The following is a 23,608-nucleotide window of genomic DNA, read 5'->3' on the forward strand; positions in this document are numbered from 1 at the left end:
GCAATTCTGTGAAACTCTGGTCACACATTGTCAAGACGTATACCTATTAGGAGAACCATGCATTATGGTGGGGCATACCAGTCGCCATAGCGACATTTCTAGTTTCATGGATCAAATTTCAATAATCTATCTTTATTTACTAGGCCTATCAAATTTCCTCATTAATCTTCTTCTACTTAAAAGAAAATCTAGTTTTCCTTTTAGATGTATGCAGGCATGTCTCTGCAGAGCTGCTAAGGCACAGCATCATTGATTTTTAGCGTTAGATATATGCTTTTCTCATTTTCCTTGTGGACACAATTATTATCGTCATAGGTTCATGCCAAGAGAGTTGTTGTGTGGATCCTGGCTTGAGTTGCTACGTATCCTCAGGATTCTGCTACTGTGACAATGTTTGTACATACTGGAGAGACTGCTGTCCTGACTATAACGACGTATGTGAGGTCGAAGTTACCACTGTGTATGAAGGTAGGACCATTAAAAAAAAAGGATATTTCTTTTTTCAAATGGTTTTTTACAATTATGAACATATTATCTCTACTTATATTGCTTCTTGAGAACAAAGCGTATTACCGAATCTAGCATATTACAGAAGAGGCTTAGAGAAATTCAACAAGGCATTGTTATTAATTGAACATTTGTTAAATTACTTTAACGTACAATGTATCAAAGTAAGATATAACAAAATGCTCCTTCCACAATATTTATAGTTCATTTTCATTCTTTTATAATAAAACAATATTTCGTTTAGACTTCTGTGTTGCAGTCTTATATGACCGATTTTTACTACCTTTCGAGTTCTACCAGGGTAAAAAAAAACCAAAAAAACAAAATAATAAGTAATCAAATGGTTTGGGAAATCGTATCTGCTACCATCTCTTCTCACATAGAACAAACCGATTGGATTACTTTTAACGACGGAGATAATGAAGCAACAATACGACCACTTAACGCTGAGATATGTAGTTTTCAGCGCGAGAGATAATTGTACATTTTCAATTGCAATTGAATGAACTTTTAAGTCCTAAACTAGACAATTTGGACTTAGATGCAGTTATCAGAAAACCCAGAATGATAAAGAAATAGAAGACAAAATCTGTTGTCACCTATGATTGCAATCAACACGTAATTATCTTTTACAAGAAGTCTGTTCAACTTTTCGTAATGTGACTTTTATTAATGCTCATTTCAACCTATTTCTTTCTTTTACATTACAATACGATGATTTGATGTTGATAGTGAGATCTGTCTTTGTGGCCATTAAGCTTCACATCTATTATTTTTCGTCCTAAGACAAAGATGTACTTGTGAAGTGTGCAACGAGTCTACACTATGAAATATTAGCAAGAATTTTATGTTTATGCTTATGATTGGAATGTAGCGTTCAGTGCTTATCAATGGGAAATTAAAAGACAAATTGAAGTCTCTGTTTCCTTTTATAAATCTCAAACAAAAGTGTTCAGAAAGAAAATGCAATATACCAATGAATCAACGTTTGAAATCATTGGATCGTATGATGAACAATTCATAGGCGAATACTTGATAGAGGAAAATAGTTTAGGTTCAACTTGACTTGATTCTAGGTCAAGCCTAACTTGTATTGAAAGACGACACCGCCAAGGGTGTGTGGAATGCTACCATATAGCTACAAAATTATTGCTTAGTGTTTATGCCAACAAATTTGTTATTTTTTTTCAATTCATGTTTATTAGGTTGTAAGAGTATCCATGCCACCATGTGTTAATATGACAAGGATTGTTGACTGCTGTATTGACTGCCATGTGTGTATTAGGGTATAGGCCCTTTAGCGTAAGAAGTCAAATGAAAAATACTTCGTTGAACCTTCTGCATTATCTTAAGATATCAAGTTTTCTCTTTCTCCTATTTTCAAAGCCTGTAAGGATGGTTAGATTCAGTAATATCTGACAAAGGAACTGATTCGAGACATCGTATTTGTCCTTGTTTTTTTTTTCCTCACATAGAAGTAACTGATTTAGTTAACACTGCAACGGACGGAAGTTATGACCCAACAACATCACCGTTCAACGGTAAGGATCTGTTTCATGATAACAATTTTCACAATTTCCGTTACTATCACCTTCATATAAGTATCTAATTACTCATTGTTTTTTTTTTGGGTAAAATGCAGTAATTTTTTAAGCCCCAAAAAAGAAAGGAAAATGTAAAAGTCGATATTGCTGATATGTTTTGTTGTCTTAGAAATTCGTAGACATACGTTTCCTGTAAGTTTTTGATGTATTAATTACTGTCACTTAAGATTACGTCCAGATAATAAAAAAATGACCGTTATTGCACTATACGTTATTATCTCTCAGGGCAAAACAACATTGACTGTGACTTTGAATACGGTATCTGTGGCTGGCAGCAGTCATATTATGATGACTTTGACTGGTCCCGTAATAGTGGTGGTACCTCGTCGACCAACACAGGACCAAGCGGGGACCATACAACCGGTTGTAAGCATTTACACTATTTGTTGCCTTTTCGCAGGATACATCTGTTTTTTCTCTCTCTCTGAAAAACGCTAGTAGCTCAGCTCTCTCTTTAACTTCGATTTTGATTATCTTTCTTGTTTATCTTGCTAGTGGAAGGACGTAGTTTATATGTGACCCTGCACCTCAAAACAAACAAAAAGTCGGCAGACAAGAATTTCTAGTTAAGACCATATTCTGAAAGAGCAGACTTTAAGCTTTAAAATGATGTATAACTCAAATCAAATGGACTCTCCTAACCTATCTAAATATTGGAAAGAAAGCACAAACTCAGGAAAAGTGTGAACTGAGAAAAGAGGCTCTGAAGTACAGTGTCTATTCAAGCGCTTAAGCTTTACCAAACCGTGCTGGCTGTGCGATGAATGGGACAAAAAACAGGAAGTAAACCACCAGAATAACAACAATGAAGGGATTTATCAGATTAAACTGAAATTAAGCATGCCTCATTAACACATTCTGTCCATAATTAATGCCAACTTTCAAAGCAGTAGCACTATCCTTTCAAAGGTTATTAGAGTTGACAGTGAAGAGTGTGGACAAGGTTTTTCAGAAATGAAAAAGGGATTCTAAAGACACACCTAATCACACTATTCTACCAAAAATGTTCGAGATAAACTGCTAAAAACAAAACACACACACTTTCCTGCCCGTTTTATGATACCAAATTTTAGCATAGTGTAAAAGAAGACCCGCTCTTTCACAAAATATGAAAAAGTCAAGTTCGGCTAGGTTGACCCATTTCACTTATTTTCAGTCCTCGCGCAAAATCAGTGTGTGCGACTTTATGTTCGTTTTGAGGTGCACGGTCACATATGTGCCTTGGAGGCTGATGACTTGAAGCTACCTTTGAATTCATTCAAAACTTATTTCTTTTACAGGTTAAAAGTATTAACTTTTGGGAAAACGAGCTGTTCTTTGTTTCTAGGATTAATAAACCTTCGAAACTGCGAACCTTTTATCATTTGATGGGATAAACTTTCGGAATAACGAATGACCCTCGGAGTGAAGGACCATGACCGTATATATTCTTTTCTCACTGTGTTGGTTCTTTTTTTTTTTTTTGTTACATTGATTTTTCTGTGCAGACGGATATTACATGTACATCGAGACGTCTTCTCCACGTTATTACGGCCAAAACGCTCGCCTAACCAGCCCTGCCCAATACCGCAATGGGCCCCAGTGTCTGACATTTTGGTATCATATGTACGGCAGCACAATCCATTCACTGAATATCTACAAGTCACCATCAATGTCCCCAAGTTCAGATGACATGGTTTTCTATCTTGATGGAACAAGTGGCAACGGGTGGTATAAAGCAGAGGTTAGTTATTGCAGAGGTATTTTTATTAAACGTCACATTTTCTTTGACATTATGATTAAAAAAATGTAGTATGGACCTATCAGTCATTGTAATCATAAAATGACAGTGACAGAGAGAGAGAGAGAGAGAGAGAGAGCAATTAGATATGAAAATTATGTCATACATAACAGTTTCCATTTTTGCCAACAACCGTTGTTGACATATAGCAAGACAAAAATATCTCCAATGGAATATCGAACTATCACTTGTTTGATAGTCTCTCTGTTAATAATATAAACGCTTATTATATAAATCTGTCTGGTCATTTTTCCTCCTCGTTGAAATATACACAACAACATTCTAGCAGGTCTTGTGTAAAGTCTTTGGAGATATAGGTAATTCGCGGGAAACGGGATAATTCTCATTCCAGTTTTATGGAGAAATAATCGTGCTCGGCATGAAGTGGAATGGATTTAGAGTTAAGCACGCAAAAACCCTGTTTGGAACAAAAATATGTGTTTGATATCATGGCGAAATCATGTCGACATAATATTTCAAAATGTTTTCAGCTCACCTGAGCCGAAGGCTCAAGTGAGCTATTACGATCGCTCTTCGTCCGGCGTCCGGCGTCCGGCGTCCGTCGTCCGTTGTTCGTCGTGCGTCGTGCGTCGTGCGTAAACTTTTTACATTTTCATCTTCTTCTTGAGAACCACATGCCCAATTTTCACCAAACTTGGCAGGTAGCATCCCTAGGGGGATAGGATCTCAATTTGTTTAAATGGGCACCATGCCCCACCCAGGGGCCCCCCAGAGGGGCCCAAACGCCCCAAATTAAGGAATCTTAAAAATATTCTTCTCTAGAAACAGAAGTGATAGAGCAAAGTTAATACTATGATTTGGTACATTGATGATTGTAGTTTCAAGTTTGTTCATGGCGGAATCTGAGGTGCCCCCCTTGGGACCCAGGGGAGGGGTCCTAACAAAGCCCAAATTGTACATTTTCATCTTTTTATTGAAAATGCCGTGATGAATTTTCACCAAACTTTGCAGGTAGCATCCCTAGGGGAATAGAATCTCATTCGTATAATATGGGCACCATGGTCCACCTGGGTGCTCCAGAGGGACCGAACCCACCCACCCCATGGTGTGAAAGCTTTAAAGATTTTCTCTAGAACCAGAAGTGATTGAGCTAAGTTAATACAATGAACTAGTATATTGATGACTGTTGTTTCAAGTTAGTTCATTGCAAAATCAGGGGTGCCCCCCTCCCCCTTGGAATCCAAGGGAGTGGGATGGGACGGGTCCAAATGGTGATTTAAATTTTGCATGTTCATACTCGTTGAAAACCCCTTGATGAATATTCACCAAACTTGGCAGGTACATTTGTAGCATGCCAGGGAGTTTAGATATCTCAATTTGTTCAACAGGGCATCTTGTTCATCTTTGGGGACCCGAGGGGGCCTAATTCCCCCCCCCCCCCACACACCCATTGAGGAACAGTTCTTCTCTAGTACCAGAAGTGATAAAGTAAAATTACTTTGAGGTTGTACAGTGTACGTTGATGACTGTAGTTCCAAGTGGATCCAAATTCAGACCTAAATTTTCACCTTTTGCTGAAAACAACATACTGGATTTTCACCAAACTTGGCAAGTACCATTTCTTGGGAGATAGACTTTCAAAGTGTTTGAATGGGCACCGTGCTTTCCTTAGGGGCCCCAGGGGTCTAATCCTCCTAAATTAAGGAATATTCAATAATATTCTTCCGTAGAATCAAACGTGATAGGGCTTTAAAGTCTTTTTTTTTACGTACTGCATAGTCCAACATTTTATAAAGTACAGTGTACTTGACAGGTATTTTTACCAGTGTGATGGTATATGCAAATAGACACAATGCCCCCAGCACTCAAAGCTAACCCCACCACAAGTTTCCAATGTTCTCAGGTAAGAGTCTGCTAGAATGCATGGATGGTGAGCGCGAGACCCCCGGGTCTCTTGGTTTTTTTTTATCACACTAGATCTCCATCGACAATTACACTCAGCCATTCTACATTACCATGGAAGGTATACGTGGGAGTAGCTTCACAGGTGACATCGCTATAGATGACATTGTGTTTTTTCAAGGCCCCTGCCAGCAAGGTACTCAATTTATAATTATTATGATAATTATATCATACGCTCATGAAAAAAGAAATATGGTTCGTAATATAATTATCTCTATATAATCAGAGAAAAAGAAAGAGATAGACGGTAGTCGAAGTTGACATAGCTCTCCCGCAAAAAAAAACAATATAATATATACATATACCGGGTGTCCCAAAAAAAGCGGAACGGTGGATTTTCAGTACCATGCGTTCTAAAAGTGATATCTTTTTTGACATCATTAGAAAGAAATTCTTCCGCAGAAGGCAATGATACCAAAATCATTAAATTTGGTTCAGTACTTTTTATTCTACGCCAATTTCTGTAAATGCAGTCATTTTCATTGTATGAGAAAATAATTTGAGTGCGACACGCGATCCATACGGTGAATATTGTGTAAGTTCAGTGATCCATGTCACCAAAAGATACAGCTTTCACATTGGCGCGTGGGCCAGGAAAAAAAAAAACACAGTGTGTGTCTGTCTGTCTGTCTGTGCGTGCGTGTGCGCGCCCAATGTGAAAGATGTATCTTTTGTTGACATGGATCAACGAGCTTATACAATTCACCGTATGGAACGGGTGTCGCACCCAAATTATTATCTCGTAAGTCGCAGAAATCCGGCGAAATTTGAAAATGACTGCATTTACAGAAATTGGCGTAGAATAAAAAGTACTTTACCAAATTTAATGATTTTGGTATCATTGTCTTCTGCGGAAGATGCTCTTTCTAATGATGTCAGAAATTATATCACTTTTAGAACGTAAGATACTGAAAAGCCACCGTTCCGCTTTTTTTTTTTGGGGGGGGGGAAGGGGGGGGGACACCCGGTATAATATATATATATATATATATATATATATATAGAGAGAGAGAGAGAGAGAGAGAGAGAGAGAGAAAAAAAAAATTTGGGAAATAAAAAGCAGAAACAAAACAAAATACCTCAAGTGGATGGCTAGTAACTGATCAATGGGAATCAGTGGCAATGCTGGGGGATAATTGTTCCAATCCTTGTGAGATTCATTTAAGAGTACATAAGGTATCTATTGTGTGAAAATTATTTGATTCAGAATGTTCTCATATTCAAGTAATGTGCAGTTGAATGTTTCCAGGTTAGCATGCCTGTACAGTGACGGGGCGATCGTTAAAGGGCCGTAAACGATCGCCCCGTCACTACACAGGCATATAATCAGGGAACAATCAACTGCACATTACGTGAATATGAGACCATTCTGAAGCAAATAATTTTCACACAACAATAGATTTTTAATGTACTCAGAATTCCACAAGGATTGGAACAATTATCCCCCCAGCATTCCCATTGATTACCACTGATCAGTTACTAGCCATCCCCTTTAACGAATAAACAGGACGCAAGAGTGAAGAAGAAAGAAACATTTTTTTTTCTTCATTTGCATAAAGACTGTGTTTCCATCGCGAATTGATATGATTTGCCCTTCCAATAAATGGATAATCTTCAAATATCAATCCAAATATAAAATGAGGAAGAATTGAAGTATTTAGCCTAATAAGATTCCGTTTGGCATTATCTAAAATGAAAAGTCGTGGAGCAGTTTTGTACAATTACTGCAAGGTAGTCATGTCCAGTGTGTTTTTTTTTTTTTAATGTCAAGTCCGACTTGTTGGAGGGGGAGACGACACTCGGGGGAGAGTGGAAATGTACTACAATGGTCGTTGGGGGACTGTTTGTGATGACTATTGGAACATGGAAGAAGCCAACGTGGTGTGTCGGATGATGGGCTTTGAGGGTGCCTTAAGTTATTCTTGCTGTGCTGTATACGGCCAGGGATCTGGCCCGATTCTGTTGGACGACGTCCAATGCACAGGCACAGAGAGCAAGTTGGCAGATTGCAGACACAACGGATACGGAATGCACAACTGTTGGCATGGTGAAGACGCTGGTGTTGAGTGCATACCGACAGGTAAATGCTTGACGTTTTACAGTCCTAATGCACGTATTTATGCACTGAACAGTTTTTGCTGTACAAATTTGACTGTCGGAATGAGGAGATTGAGCTGAACCAAATAAATTCCTATTAGGGACTACACTTCCTCAGAGTAACGTTGATGTATTGACTTATAGGAAGAACTTTGTGAAAACATGTAATCAGAACTTTGCGGCTGTACAACCTATGTATATATCTAAAGCATTGGAGGAAACTTAGTGGCTACATGCTGAGATCAACCTGATCATATTTAAATCAACATGATCAAAGTAATGTTTCACAATCAACAGATTAGAATTGTCGAATGCAACTAAGATTTACATTTCATACTGACAGTGAAAAAAAAAAACCCAGACTTTTCACAAATCGCGTGTGCTAACACTTCTCAACTGAATAAATTATAGCTGGGACAAATTTGAGTATTGGAATGATGATTAGAGTCAATGAAATAAAAAAGCGGTCGAGTGTGAAAAGAAAAGTAACTCCTTCGTCAGAGTCACGTCACTTTAAGTTTTGTTTTTGCTGTAATGGTGAAAGATAAAGGATGTGACATCGAAGAGTTTCGTGGTTGTAAAAGTGTAGTTGTGTAGAAATGGTTGCAAAATGTAAAGCTGTCGCTTGGCGGAAATCTAAACGGTAACTTTTCAACCTGATCAAGTTGAAATTCAATGTGATGCTCATAATCCGTTCCTGTAAAGCAGATCAAATTCATAAAGCAAATCGAATTGATACTGTAGAAATATAATCCGTTGGTATTGGATCTATGAGATACTATATCTGCATATGACATGCATGTCTTTGATACTACTATGAACATAATCTGATATCTGTTTATTTGTTGTTGTTTTTTAACTTTATGACGCCTCGTGAACAGCGTGCCGCAAAAATATCCCTTCATTTAGCATATATACTAAAAAAAGTAATAAGAAGAAAAGAATATATGCTTCAAACAATTTCTATACTAATCAATAATTATGCGCGACATGCTTTGGAAAAGTGATACATCATCAAACCCCAATAGACCTTTTATAGTCCACCATACATTGTAGGTTTATGCTAAACAGCACTGAAAGACATTATTGAGGGGGCGGGGAGTATTCAAACAATCACATTTGTACATGAATTATGTTACAAATAATATTTCTACATTTATTTCATCATTACATTATTCATCCATGGCAGTGCATCAATCCAAGGCTGGTTATTTTGTCTGTTCAAAATACACACACAAAATCACTACCGTAAAATACATCGTGCCAAATCTTTTCTGGACCTTAAATACGCTAATACATTACTGGCAAGTGCTATCATGTGTTTTTCATTTCAAGAAAAGAGAATATAGAAAAAGACTACTCGGTAGCTGATAATTGAATATAGCAAACTTTAGGACCTATCGTCGACCTTGTTGGTCATGTTGAGTTTTCCCAATTCGAATTCACTCAAAAGGCTTATGTAGCAAAGTGCTTCCTTTATACGATCATTAGCATTCAATAATCAGTTCCCTGTTGTTGTTTTTTTTATCTCAAGGAAAATTATTTACTGAAAGGAACAAAGGGTATATATGCCGATGATTCATCTTTAGGAAATGATTTGAAAGCTGCTTTGGGTGTTTGTAGGAAATTTTTCTATTTTCTAGTCTTGTCCTATGTTGTTCACGTCTATGATAGTAAGTGTATTTATCTGTGAATCTAATTCTCAGTGGGCTTCCAGACTTCTTCCTCTTTTTTTTTCTCATTTTGTATTTATGATGCTTCAATTAATCTTTCCATTGATGCTACTATTCCAGAGGGGCCCACATTCTACAAGCTCTGCCTTTTTAGTGGGTTTCTCCATTTTTCGCACTTAAAGCAAAGTTAATTTATTTCGATCACTTCTGTTTTTTTTTTACTATAATGTATAATTACTATAAGATCCTCCTCAATTGTTCTACATTCTTTTCGATACATAAGGTTCTGTTTACCTTATTCTCTGTTGTCAAAAGAAGTGTTACTTATATGTTTTGTCGAAAAATGAAATAAACTTTGAATTGAAATCGAAATTGAATTGAACTTGAATTTACGTCAAATCCAACTTGAAGTAGGGAAAGACGACACCCAAGGAGTTTTGAATTCTACCATAATCAATCAATACAGATACCACTGTGATGTATTTATGCCAAAAAAATGCTTTGTGAATTCATGTTTGTTGACTGGTGAGAGCATCCATCCTTTCTTAATATGACAAGAATTTTAACAACTCGGGGCCACAGCTAAATTTCTTGACTATCATGTCTGTGTTAAGGAGTGAGGCCATTTAGCGTATGAAATCAGATGAAGTATACTTCGTCAAACTTTCTGTACTGTATTAAGAGACCGTTTTCTCTTATTTTCTTAACCTGCAAGGGTGATTAGCTTCAGTAATGTCTGACAAAGGATCTGGTTGACACGTTTTATCTCTCCTTGCCTTTTCTCACATACAAGTGACTGATTTACTTACAACAACGGACGGAAGTTATGAACCAACAACATCACTGCCCTACGGTAAGATATGTGGGGATCACTTCCATGATAACAATTCTTTAAGTTATTTCATTACCACTTTAAATAGAGGGCCTAACTATCCAAGTGTTCCCTGTTTTGTGACATCGGACCTACACTAATCATTTAAGCCTAAAAACGAAAGTCAAATTGAACAAAAAATCTTACTGATATGTTATGTTGGCAAAACTATTCAGAATCCTACCTTATTTCTGAGTGACTGATGCATCAATGTTGCGAAGTATGCTAAGATTACCAAATAAAATTACCGTTATTTCAACATCCTACTATCTCTCAGGGCAAAGCAACATTGACTGTGACTTTGAATACGGTACCTGTGGCTGGCAGCAGTCATATTATGATGACTTTGACTGGTCCCGTAAAAGTGGAGGCACTTCGTCGTGGTACACCGGACCTGGCGGGGATCATACAACCGGCTGTAAGCGCTTTAAGTATCAATTTCATTTTCTTACCTTAAGTATTTCTTTATGTTTTTCAAATTGTACCTTCTCCATTTTCAGATTACAGAACAATAAAAACAACACACCTCACTATGTTTGTGGATAGATGAGACTTTTTAATAACGAGCCTCATTTCATTTTGAAATTCAACACACCTTCGGATTGTCAAACCATCTATGTAATGAAATTTGGGATTAACGAACGTTCTGTGTATTAAAGAGACTGTATCCGTATTTTGTTCTTTCTTTTATTGAGTGAACTGTATGATATCATTCATTTCCTGTGACATTTTCTTTTCCTCGTAGACGGATATTACATGTACATCGAGACATCTTCAGGTTCTTACGGACGAGACGCACGCCTTATCAGCCCCGCCCAGTATCGTAACGGGCCCTTGTGCTTCACATTTTGGTATCATATGCACGGTAGCACAGTCCATTCACTTAATGTATACAAGTCAGCATCAACAACACCAAGTTCAAGTGACGTATTATTCTCACTTAATGGAACTATCGGAAACGCGTGGTATAAAGCACATGTAAGTTATGTCAGAGATATTTCTATATAATTTGTACGTAAATACAGTAAATGATAGATAACGTCACAGAGGGATGTGTATTAAGAAAGTGAATCATCACAATTGAATGGCAACATTTACGCAGCCTTTAATAATCAAGACAGAGATAATGACACGGGGCAGGGGAGAAAGAGATCAATGTTAATCACTCAAATGGACAATAATATAAACCTTGATTTTATTAGCTGTGTGCTACAAACTGGTCTGGTGAGTAATTTCTCCTCTTTAACCTCATGACAACAGGATCCTGATAGGTCTTGATTTAAGCCCTATATAGGGGGAAATTGGAAACTCGGGAAACATCATCCTTAGGTTGAAATCTCTTTAATCATGACGAAATCATTCATAGAACATTGTTATCGCACATGCCACATGAAATAACTCATTTCACACTTATCAAAAATTATTATGCCACTTTAAAAAAAAATCGTCTAAGCAACCCACTGATAACTACACTAAACAAATACATTAATTATCTTGTGATTTCTCTGGCTGCATGGAATTGTTATGAGAATTTGCACATTACATTTTTTTTTGTGTTCATCACCAGGTCTCCATTGACAGTTACACCCAACCATTCTACATTACCATGGAAGGGGTACGTGGGAGTAGCTTCACAGGTGACATCGCTATAGATGACACTCGGCTTTCTCATGGATCCTGCCAGCAAGGTACATTATAAGGCCCATGAAAAGCAAAACATGAGGGTGCTCGTATTCATTTCAGTCAAGGTTCACCTGAATTCCAGATCAACATATGAAATGCATAGGTGACTGTAACCACCTATATAACTGGGAGATAAATAAGGGAGAGAAACCAATGGATATATATATATATATATTTTTTTTTATCATGGCTACTACTAACACATTGATCAATTCAGTGCTTATTTACGTCGATGTAGGGCAATTTGTCAATCAGTTGCAATGGAAACATCTCGACGGAAGAATTTCATGAATTTGGGTAATAAAGCAGTACCCGCTGCATGCTATAAGGATTAGAACCAACACTTGCTGCCGCGCGAAAGCTCGCTGGTCTAGTGGAGATGACGCCTGTCCGGTGATCAGGAGGTCGTAGGTTCGAATCCTGCTCGAGTATGTACGCCCAGGATTTTTTTTTTTTTTGTTATCATGGCTACTCCTAAAACACTGATCAATTCAGGGCTTATTTACGTCGATGTAGGGAAATTTGTCTATCAGTTGCCATGAAAACATCTCAATAGAAGAATTTCATGAATTTGACTACACTGCAAAAAGTCCGGTGTTAAATAGTGAACACCGAGCTGGTGTTAAATCTTCGGTGCTCATTTATGGTGTTAAATTAACACCTACGGGTGTCATTTCCAAATTTTAAACTGTTTTTTGAAGAGTTTCTTAGTAACTGCACTTCTTGTTGATTTTTAATTTAAACCAGACGATCAAGAATTTTACATTAAAATACTAGATTTTTGAAAAAATGTGAAAATAAATTTACACCAAAGTAACACCAGCTGGTGTGGTCCCTTATTGAAGCTGGACGGGTGTTAAACCATTGATATTAACACCAGCAAATATCATATCAACACCATGTGGTGTCATATTTGAATTAACACCAGTACAGTGTCAAAATAACACCAGGTACAGTGTCAAATTAACACCACGAAGTGTCAGGTGAACACTTTTCAACACCATCACAGTGCATTTTTAACACCTGTGGGTGTGGTCCTTTATTGAAGTTTGATCGGTGTTAGATTTAACACCCGTGGTGTTAAATCTAACACCGATGTTTTTACAGTGTAACAAAGCAGCACCCGCTGCATGCTATAAGGATTAGAACCAACACTTGCTGTCGGGCGAAAGCTCGCTGGTCTAGCTGGAGATGACGCCTGTCCGGTGATCAGGAGGTCGTAGGTTCGAATCCTGCTCGAGTATGGCATTGTACGCCCAGGATTTTTATTTTCATGGCTACTACTAAAACACTGATCAATTCAGTGCTTATTTACGTCGATGTAGGGAAATTTGTCAATCAGTTGGAAGTAAATTGTTCTTGGCTTCCACGAATACTTTGATGGCCCTCGCTGGTTTATAAGAATTCCTTCTTCTCTTGATGCCATGGGTCATCAGGTAGAACATGGCAGAACATAACATTTCTATTGACAATTGAAAAGTCGTGTACAATTGAATTAATGTGCACTCATGTAAGCTAGTCACACCAAACGTTGTCATTAGATTGCAATGGCACGTGTATTATCATCCATACTATTTTCCATTAGATTGCAATGGCACGTGTATTATCATCCATACTATTTTCCATTAGATTGCAATGGCACGTGTATTATCATCCATACTATTTTCCAGAGGGTTAGCGTGAACGAAATGTTTTAGCAGCTTAATACACATACGTACAAAACTGTCTGAATCCAACGTTTTTCATTTTTATACGTGGATAGAATTTTTCTCGCAATTTCATTCATCTTTATGATTAAATAGGCCTTTATAGCTGCTGTTTAATCGAAATTGATTCGCCATCCTTCGCTATCATATTTTGTAACCGTGCATCGCTAAACCAACAATAGTCACACCACCCCTGATTTTACGTGGTGACACACAAAAAAAGGTAAAATGGGTCAACAAATTTAATCTTGAGTTTTGTAAAAGAGCTACCCTTTTTCTACATTATTCTTAAAGGGATGGTACAGTATTGGTGGAGATGAGAATTGGGCTTTTAACTTTTTTGCAAAAAAACAAGAAAGCACTTATAATATAGTACAGAGGATACCATTTTAAGAGGAATTCAAAGTTTATTTGATGGAAATCGGGTTTAGAATGACTGAAACATCCAAAAAGAAAATAAAACAAAGCGATCGTAATAAAGTGGATGGGTCCCACACTTTATTAGAATCGCTCTTTTTTGGATATCTCAGCCATTTCAAAACCAATTTTCATCAAATAGGCGTTGAATTCCTCAAAGAATTACATTCCCTTTCACATTTCATAAGACATGTAAGAGGTTTCTCATTATTTCACCAAAAAATATTAGAAAACTGAAATTAAGTCTCAACCAAAACTGTACGATCCCTTTAAGTTTGGGATCATGAAATGAATGGGAAAGTGTTTTTTCAGCCATTTTTTGACAACCCCTCTGTAGCATAGTGTGATCAGGTATGTCTTAGAGGTCTTTCATATCTTGAAAATCCTTTGCACACTTTTCACTTTCAATTCTAATAAAAAGACTATGCCACAGCTTTGAATGTTGGCATATATCAGAATCTGCCCTTAACTAAAAACCATGTTTTGCGACTTTTTTGTTGGTTTAAATAGTGATGCAGGGTCACATTGAATTCTTCATTCAGATCAGATGCAATGTAAATTACATCATGTTTTCATCGTAATACAATAAATATCCATTGTACATTTAAGCACGCAACTGAAGTGAATCAGAACATGGAGATTTTCAAAACCCTAAAAGTACGCAAAGATCAAAACAGAAACCTTGACGCTGATCCGTCATGTTAAAAATTCTATATTCATCCTTGGTTTTTTTCCATGACAAAATATACCACTAAATGTTAGAGAAACTATTAAGAAACAGATTTGTGCTAAACGAATTGGCAGTTGGAATTGAAGGCTAAAAAAGTCGGTTCCGCTGAAGCAGAAAAATAGATGTAAATACTTCCTTGGCGCAGATTATTGAAAGAATGCTATTTCACGTCAAAATGAATAATATGATAGGGTGGGAACAAGGTTTCGCGTTGTAAAGCCAAATAGCTGTTATTTTGTAGAAATCTCAACGGTATCATCATAACATCATATGAAGTACATGTTACCGCGACATCCAAGGAACTGCTAATGTCAACCGATTTACAAAGCGATCAAACGACGAAAATACAAATTCCTTTAAAGTGGAATCTATGAATCATGGTTGCCAGCATTTTTTTTTTGAAGCAAACAAAGACCAATATACTCATCAGTCACCTAATTGAAAAAAAAAAATGGAAATTTGCTTCAAAATCTTGTCGATTAGGAGATCCACAGGCGTATAAAATAGTGTTCTATCAAGGAACATTAGAAGGGTCCATTTCTTTTCTTTTTTTTTTTTCATTTTAGAGCCCAAAGTCCGACTTGTTGGAGGGGAAGACGACACCCAAGGGAGAGTGGAAATCTACTACGATGGTCAATGGGGGACTGTCTGTGATGATTGGTGGGATATCGAAGACGCCAACGTGGTGTGTCGAACGCTGGGCTTTCAGGGCGCCTTACATTATTCTTGCTGCGCCGAGTACGGACAGGGATCTGGCCCGATTCTACTGGACAACGTTGAATGCAATGGCACGGAGAGTAACTTGGCAGATTGCCAACACAACGGATACGGAGTGCACGACTGTAGTCACTATGAAGACGTTGGCGTTAAATGCATACCGACAGGTAAATGCGAACACATGTGTATTACAATGTTATTATTTTGAACGAATTTGACCGATGGGATGAGAAAGGTGAATTGAGAAGGAAAGTGCTTAAGGTGAAGCAGAAAAGTAACTACAACTCGCAATGTAGAGAAGGCACGAATTAGAAGTTGGAAATTAATAAAACATTTATATTAAAAGCTTAAATAACAATGAGCAAATGGCATTGATTACATTAAAATAAAGGGAAGAGAATTTGGTGAAGACAAAATGCCAACATGCTTATAAGCACACACGTATTCGAATATATTTGTATTTAATTTCATCACGAATTAAGAGTATGTGAATGTGTGTTATGAGGCTATGGAAGAAAGACACTGAACACAAAATCAAGCAACTTGAAATTGGATCATCAACGTATTAAGAGAGGATAATGTAAAACAGCAGGCTAGAAGGGTTCGAAAAGGAGCGGCAACTTACAATAACTATAAAGTAGATCTGGTAATTTGAGATTCTGAGAGTATTGAATAATATCTTGTGGAGGATCATTCCAAAATTTGGGCTCGGTGAAGACAATGTGATTGTTTTTTGAACTTAGAGTGTGCAGGTACGTAGAGGGTAAACTTAATCATTCAGTGTTGTCGGGTAGGCATGAATTGCTTGTTATTTTTCGCGTGTTTTTTTTTCTTCGTATGAGTAAATGGCAAGCGAGTCGTTAACAGGTAATTGATGCATTTATATCTTCAAATTCATTCAGCAACTTTTAGTAATCTATTTTCATAGAATAAATTATAGGTGTTAGAATGGAAAAAACAAACAAACAACTGACCAGGTTGCCCAATCGAAGAGGCAATTGGCTATTATCCAGACCTAAAAATTCGGATGATTCCACTTGAAGTGAATAATTATTACTCTTTTCTAAATAAAAATGCAAATGACTGACTCAATTACTTAATTACTTAATTAAATCTGGTTTTCTTTTCATTGAAAGACAACTTGATGTTTGCTTCAATCTACTTCTGAGCTTATTCTACTTGTTTGGATGTTGGGTTTCGATGTGATTTTTTTTTTTTTAAATCGCCGGTTAACAGAAAAAAGGACAAAACGTTAAATGGATTTTGGATATAAGTTATAAAAGAGTAAACGACAACAAATCCGAACGTGAACCTTGTGAGTCTTCAATATATATATATATATATATATATATATATATTTATATATGTATAGAATTTGTTTTCCACGTATCAAATATTGCAACGGGTCGTCATTATAACAATACAGTGTGTCGAGAAATATTCCCACGATATTTCTCTAATTGTCAGTAGTTTGGACTACTTTGTCTATAAAAGTGAGCAAAGTATGTCTATACAATTTTTTTTAAAGGTTAATAAAAGGATCAGTATTTCGCGTAGAAACTATTCTATGAAAATAGTTGGGGGTAAACATCACAAATTGATTTGTGAAAAAAAAAATAGGCCTGTGGACAGCAAAAGTATAACATCAACATGATCAAATTAACTTCATGCTTGAACGACACACTCAGGATCTGCCTATGTAAAAGGGAGCATAGAGAAGGTTAATGCAGTGAAGATGCACATCCCTTATTTAGAATGTAAGACATAATGTTGTTTCTAACCCAAACTGGCATTGGAGCCTGCCAACAGACTTCAATGAAGATCATTTTCTATGACTTCATAACTTCTTGCGGAAATTGTACAGCATTTATCTCTCAGTTGTTTTGGCTCTACCACAAAGTTACATAGCGTACAAGATAATTCATAATACAAAATTGGATTCGTTCTTTGACTGTTTATCATTTAAATGAAATTTCTGAAATTCAAGTCCGACTCGTAGGAGGCAAAGACGACACCGAGGGGAGAGTGGAAATCTACTACTATGGTCAATGGGGAACTGTTTGTGACGACTGGTGGGATATCGAAGAGGCCAACGTGGTGTGTCGGATGCTAGGCTTTGAGGGAGCCTCAAATTACTCTTGCTGTGCCGAGTATGGCCAGGGATCTGGCCCGATTCTCCTGGACTATGTATACTGCGAAGGCACAGAAAGTGAATTGGCAGATTGTCATCACAGAGGATACGGAGTGCACAACTGCAACCATTCTGACGACGCTGGTGTAAAGTGCATATCACAAACAGGTAAATGCACCTGTACACATTCGCTGAACAAGAAATGTATAAGAAATCTGAGCTTCAGAAAGGAAAGAGTCGATAAATGTAATGTGGCTTAGCTGATGCAGAAAGTAACTATTAGGTTTTCCTTATCCAGTGTAATGTTACTGTAAGTGTGTTCATTGATAATGAAAAAAAAAATATGAAAGCGTGGCATGAAAATTTCGTTTCTGTAAGTGAAAGCCAAAGTGTCCGCATAGCCCAGGAGGAAAATGAATGGTTATTTTAAAAATGATCAAGGTTGGTGTAGTTTATGTTCCAAGAACATCACGATCAAGAACTTCTTTAATTTATATAATTCACTCAACCAAAAAAAGTAAGTTTCCCCTACCATTTTTTGGATGTATCTCAAAAAGTATCTTACTGATTTTTATCATTCAAACGGGAATGGATATATCACTGCCACCAGACATCATTATTGGTGTGAGAAAATGCATTTTATGTCAAAATGCATTGGAAGCAGCAGCGAAAAATGCACTTGAGGTTATATGAAGCACATTGTGTACATTCCCTATGCAAGTTAGCAAATGCCCCTTTGACGTTGTTACGTTATTTTCAGGAATTTCTTCAGGTACAATGTGCTTCCCTAAACAGATGTTATGCATTCTTTTTAAACAGGCCTTTTCAATATGAAAATGTTGGTCAAAGCCATGTGCTTTTTAATTTCAATTTGGGTTGATCACGTTAATGTGCTTATGGCCATTTGTCATCATGCCGCGCCTGCAATCTTTTGAAATATTATCATATTAGCCAACAATAAAGCAAAGTTCCGGGAACGTCGTCGACGTATTGCTAAAGTTTACCAATTCAAAATTCAGTCACGAGGCTTGTGTATAGTAAAGCGCTTTCTTCATATTACTTAGCATTCAACGATAGATTTCCATGTCACTTCCTGCAATTTTAAAAGAAAGATATTTACTGTACTGAACAAAGGGTAATTTGGCTATTAGCCCACTTTGGAAATGATTGAAATGGAGCTTTTAGTTTTTTGTTTTTTTTAATGGAAACCCCATACACAAAACGCAATCTACCCATAAGGCAACGAAGAGAATGATTGGAAAGTAGCGTAAAGTAGCTATCAATGCCCATTCCATACCAAACTAACAAAAGCAAAATCCAATGGGTCCATTCGTATGTAATAAGATCGTAGCTGGTTTAGATGGTTGTCATTTTTAACGGAAAATCCGTAAGCGAAGAAAATAGTACTCAATCGGCAAGGAATGTTAGGTTCGTAATTGATTTGAAGTTAAGTCAGATTATTAGAAGGCATTAGACGACACCCGAAGTACATGAAATGTAGAATTCTACCATAGCTATAGTAATTTCTGCGACGTATTCATTCCAACAGACTTGCTTTGTGAATTCAAGCTTCTTATAGTCCGCGAGTGTCCATGTCCATGTAAATAAGACTTTCATTTAAGACCTGCTCTCCTCACATTCATGAAAACAATGTATTGGGAAATCGTTTTTTTGATGATTAAATTCACAAGAAACTTACTTCTTTAAACCTGTGCTCTTCTTTGAAGAGACAAAATAATTTTTTCTTGCTTTATAAACTTGCAGGTATTAATGAATATCCGACAAAAATTGATATCTATCTTTGTCGTTTCTTACATAACTGATGTAGTTACCACAACGGACGAAAATTATGAACCAACAACATCACTGCTCAAAGGTAAGATATGTTAGGATCACAATAACAAAGTCATAATTTCTTTTATCATTTAAACAAGTAAGTACCTGACTAGACCCATGCACTGATCATGAAAGGGTTAAAAAAGGAAAGTGAAATAAGGAAAACAAGTTTAAGCGCTGGTTCAAGTTTGCATTGTATTATAGTGAAAAAAGGGGGACAAATTCATGATGCAAGCCTGTGATATACTAAACGAAACATGCGAAACATGTCTGGTATTTTGTTATTTTGTTATTTTTATTTTTTATTTTTGGCTGGGGAAGGGGCCGTGTGAACTGTGATGGTGGGGAGAGTGATGTTTGATTAAGGCCTATCTATTGAAGGACTTATTCGTCCCCACTATTCGTTTCTATACCATAGGCTTGCACTACAAACAAACGCGTTTCAATAAAAAGATGGATACATGAAATTATCGCAAATTATGGTTGAACATTGATTTCAGCAAATTATCCGTCCATAGCAGTGCTTTATGAACATTCAAAGGCAGTTTTTTGTTTATACTAGCGTATCCGCTTAATAAAAAAACAAATTCAATAATTAAACACTATAAAAATGCAATTGGTCAAGTAATTATGAACGTTCTCTTATATTTCTGTCACAAATTATATTTCTATAGCCTTATAAGAAAAGGGAGAGTAGAAAAGACTGCCTAACAGAAGTTCAGGACTAATCCTCGACTTATTGAGTATGCTAAATTTGGTCCATTCAAATCAAGTAATCGGGCTTGTATAACAAAGCCCTCCTTTCATTACGATCGTTAGCATGTACATGTAATAATCAATTGCCCTGTCATTTCAAGTCTCAAAGACACATAAACGTCCAAAGGAACAAATGGCAATATGAATTTACTAAGGAAATAACTATGAAGTTGATTTGAGTCTTCGCTGACGGAAAATTCATAGCAAAAAACAAAACAAAACAAAAACAAAAACACCGAAAACCAAAAAACGATTTTGATACCAACTAGCCAGCTATTGAAGGGAATGACCGAAAAGTAGAATATTACGGGAAATCCATAGGCAAATTGAAAAATAAAATCGTGTTTCTTTTCGGTAATCTCAAAGATTTTTTTTTTAACAACTGAGCAAAAGCGATATACAAATTAGTCAAATTTGGACATAATTTCGTCATGTGCTGATGTGTGCTTTCGATGGAAAATCCATATGAAAGAAAATGTCCATGTCTAAGACTAGAATTGTTGCAACTTGGGGACTGCTGACATGATAGTCTTTTGACTATCATGTATTCAAGGACACATGTCATCTAAGTTATGAAGTAATATGAACTATACTTTCTTAAGAGAAAAAAGTTATTTCTCTTGTTTATAAGCTTACAAGGTAATGTCACAAATGTCTGACAAAGGAACTGATAATGAATCATTGTTTCTGTCCCTGTCTATTCTCACATAGATGTAACTGATTTAGTTACCATGACGGACGGAAATAATGTACACGTATCAACAACATCACCGCTCAACGGTAGGAAACATTGTGATTAGTTTCATGACAGCAATTTTATAATTTCTTTTATCAATAAATAATCACACATATTATACAACTATCCATCGGTTTTTGTTGTTGTTTTTTTTTTCACATTCAGTATTTGCTTATTCAATCCTAAAAAGAGAAGAGAACAAAAAGAAGAAATCTTCATTTGTGATATATGGGCCAAGAAATCCATGCTCATATTTTTTCTTTTTGGTTTTTCTGTGAGCGATTGATGTCAGACAATCACTAAACACACAAAAATGATAAGTGAATCACTAATGTCCCTAAATATGTTGAGATAAGAAAAAAAAACGTTATTGCACCACGATTTCTCTCAGGATCAAGCACCATTGACTGTGACTTTGAATACGGTACCTGTGGCTGGCAGCAGTCATATCATGATGATTTTGACTGGACCCGCAGACGTGGTAGTACCGCGTCGTTCCACACAGGACCTGGCGGGGACCATACAACCGGCTGTAAGTGCTCTGAGTATCGATTTCCTTTTCTTAGGTTATAGGGGCCCTGAAATCCAAATGCATGTTGATTTGTGTTGATTTATGAACCCTCAACATGACATTTGCGGTAAAACAAATATCTCGAAACATTCCATATATTTTTAACGATTTTTCAAAATATTTTTTGTTCAGATTACTTGGGAACGCCCACAGAAAATCCTTCCAAACCAATATTCTTGTGATGATCTCATTTGTCAATCATTGCTAAAGTACTGACATGTTTAACAAAAGACATTGGAATGCCCCTTCCTCTTGAGTCAGCATAACTTGCATGTACCGTCGCCATGTCTTTTGTTTAATAGTCACATTAATATCACAGAGAGGAAGTTGCATTCCAAGGTCTTTTGTTAAACATTTCAGAACTTAGGCAATGATTGAAGGATAAGGTCATCTCAAGAATATCGGTTTGGAATGATTTTTTTTTTTTTTTTTTTGTGGGCGTTCCCAAGTAATCTGAAGAAAAATAAAAGAAAAAAAAATCATTAAAGATATATGGAATGTTTCTAGATATTCGTTTCACCGCAAAAGTGATGTTGAGGGCATCATAAATCAACACAAATCAACGTGCATAAGGATTTCAGGCCTGGCCCCTTTAAGCGTTTACTTTATTTTGATTTTCATTGTACCTTCTTTATTTTCGGAATACAGAACAATTAAGAAATGAACCTTGTTGAAGTTAGTGTATAAATGAGACTCTGTCATAATGAACGTCAATTTATTTTGGATTTCAACACACCTTCGGACTGTAGAACCGTTCAATCAAAGAACCACTGGAATAATGATCATTCTGTGTATTAAAGGGGATGGTTAGTAACTGATCAGTAGGAATAAGTGGGTATATTGGGGGGGGGGGGGTGATTGTTTCAGTTCTTGTTGGATTAATTTCAGAATACATTATGTAACTATCGTTGTGTGAAAATTAATTGCTTGAGGACGGTCTCATATTCAAGTAATGTGCAGTTTAATGCCCCGTCACTGCACAGGAATGCTAGCCTGGGGACATTGAATTGCACATTACGTGAATATGAGACCATCCTGAGGCAAATAATTTTCACAAAACAATAGACATATAATGTGCTCATAAATCCCATAAGAATTGGAACAACCATCCCCCAGCGTTCCATTGATTCCCACTAATCAGTTACTAGCCGTTCCCTTTAGAGATACTGTAACTTTAAGCCCGTGTCACACCTTTCCGGGCAAGCCTTGCGTGCGACTTGTGAGAACAATTTTACTACCCGGAGTTCCCGCAGATGACAGTACCAATCACTTATCTTACTCATAGTCGCCCGGAGGTGCGCACGCAAATCTTTTCACCCGCAACCATGTCTTGGCCATGCTACGCGGGCTTGTTGTGTGTGTGGATTTTCCGGCATACCGGACATTTTTTTTAGGGCGGACAAGTCAGAGCATGTGTCTTACTTGCTGGACGCGTTCTACTTAAATTCTACTTGCGGGTATACTGTGTGACCTGTGTACCAGTCGCCTGGGTGCTGACAACTCAGTAAAGGAATTCCTCTGAAGGAATGGCAGAAGTCCCACAGAATGTCATTATCTTGGCTGCATACGGGGACTGCGAAGTATCTGCGTGGGAGTTGCCTGCGAGGTGCTGCCGCCACAGGGCCTCCTACTGGCGTTCTGCGTGGACCTCTCGGGCATCCCCTCGCCTCAACCGGAAAAAAAAAAGTTTTGGTCATGCTCAAGTCTTGGCTGCAGTTAAATGGGACTTGCATGCGCACCTCCGGGCAACTACAGGCGAGATACGCGGTGGGTACTGCCAGGTGCGGATCAACTCCGGAGAGATGCGGGAGCAAATCTGTTTCCTCGCAAGTCAAGCCGTACAACTTCTCCAGACGCTATGACAAGGCCT

At 37.1% G+C, this 23,608-nt stretch overlaps 1 protein-coding gene across 1 annotated transcript; it reads left to right on the plus strand.

Annotated features, from left to right (window-relative positions):
- The first annotated feature begins 4,910 nt into the window (after window positions 1–4,910).
- Window positions 4,911–23,600, plus strand: LOC139720501 (scavenger receptor cysteine-rich domain-containing group B protein-like). The gene is made up of 7 exons (XM_071631855.1): window positions 4,911–4,957; window positions 7,759–7,894; window positions 12,023–12,143; window positions 15,558–15,893; window positions 17,696–18,007; window positions 21,559–21,699; window positions 23,494–23,600. Exons 1-7 carry the CDS (start codon window positions 4,911–4,913, stop codon window positions 23,598–23,600), a joined length of 1,200 nt encoding a protein of 399 aa, XP_071487956.1.
- Window positions 23,601–23,608: the final 8 nt, after the last annotated feature.

Source organism: Diadema antillarum, unplaced genomic scaffold (assembly GCF_040938485.1).
Source record: "Diadema antillarum isolate AM-2024a unplaced genomic scaffold, OU_Dant_1.0 scf00000128, whole genome shotgun sequence".
NCBI classification, from domain to species: domain Eukaryota; kingdom Metazoa; phylum Echinodermata; class Echinoidea; order Diadematoida; family Diadematidae; genus Diadema; species Diadema antillarum.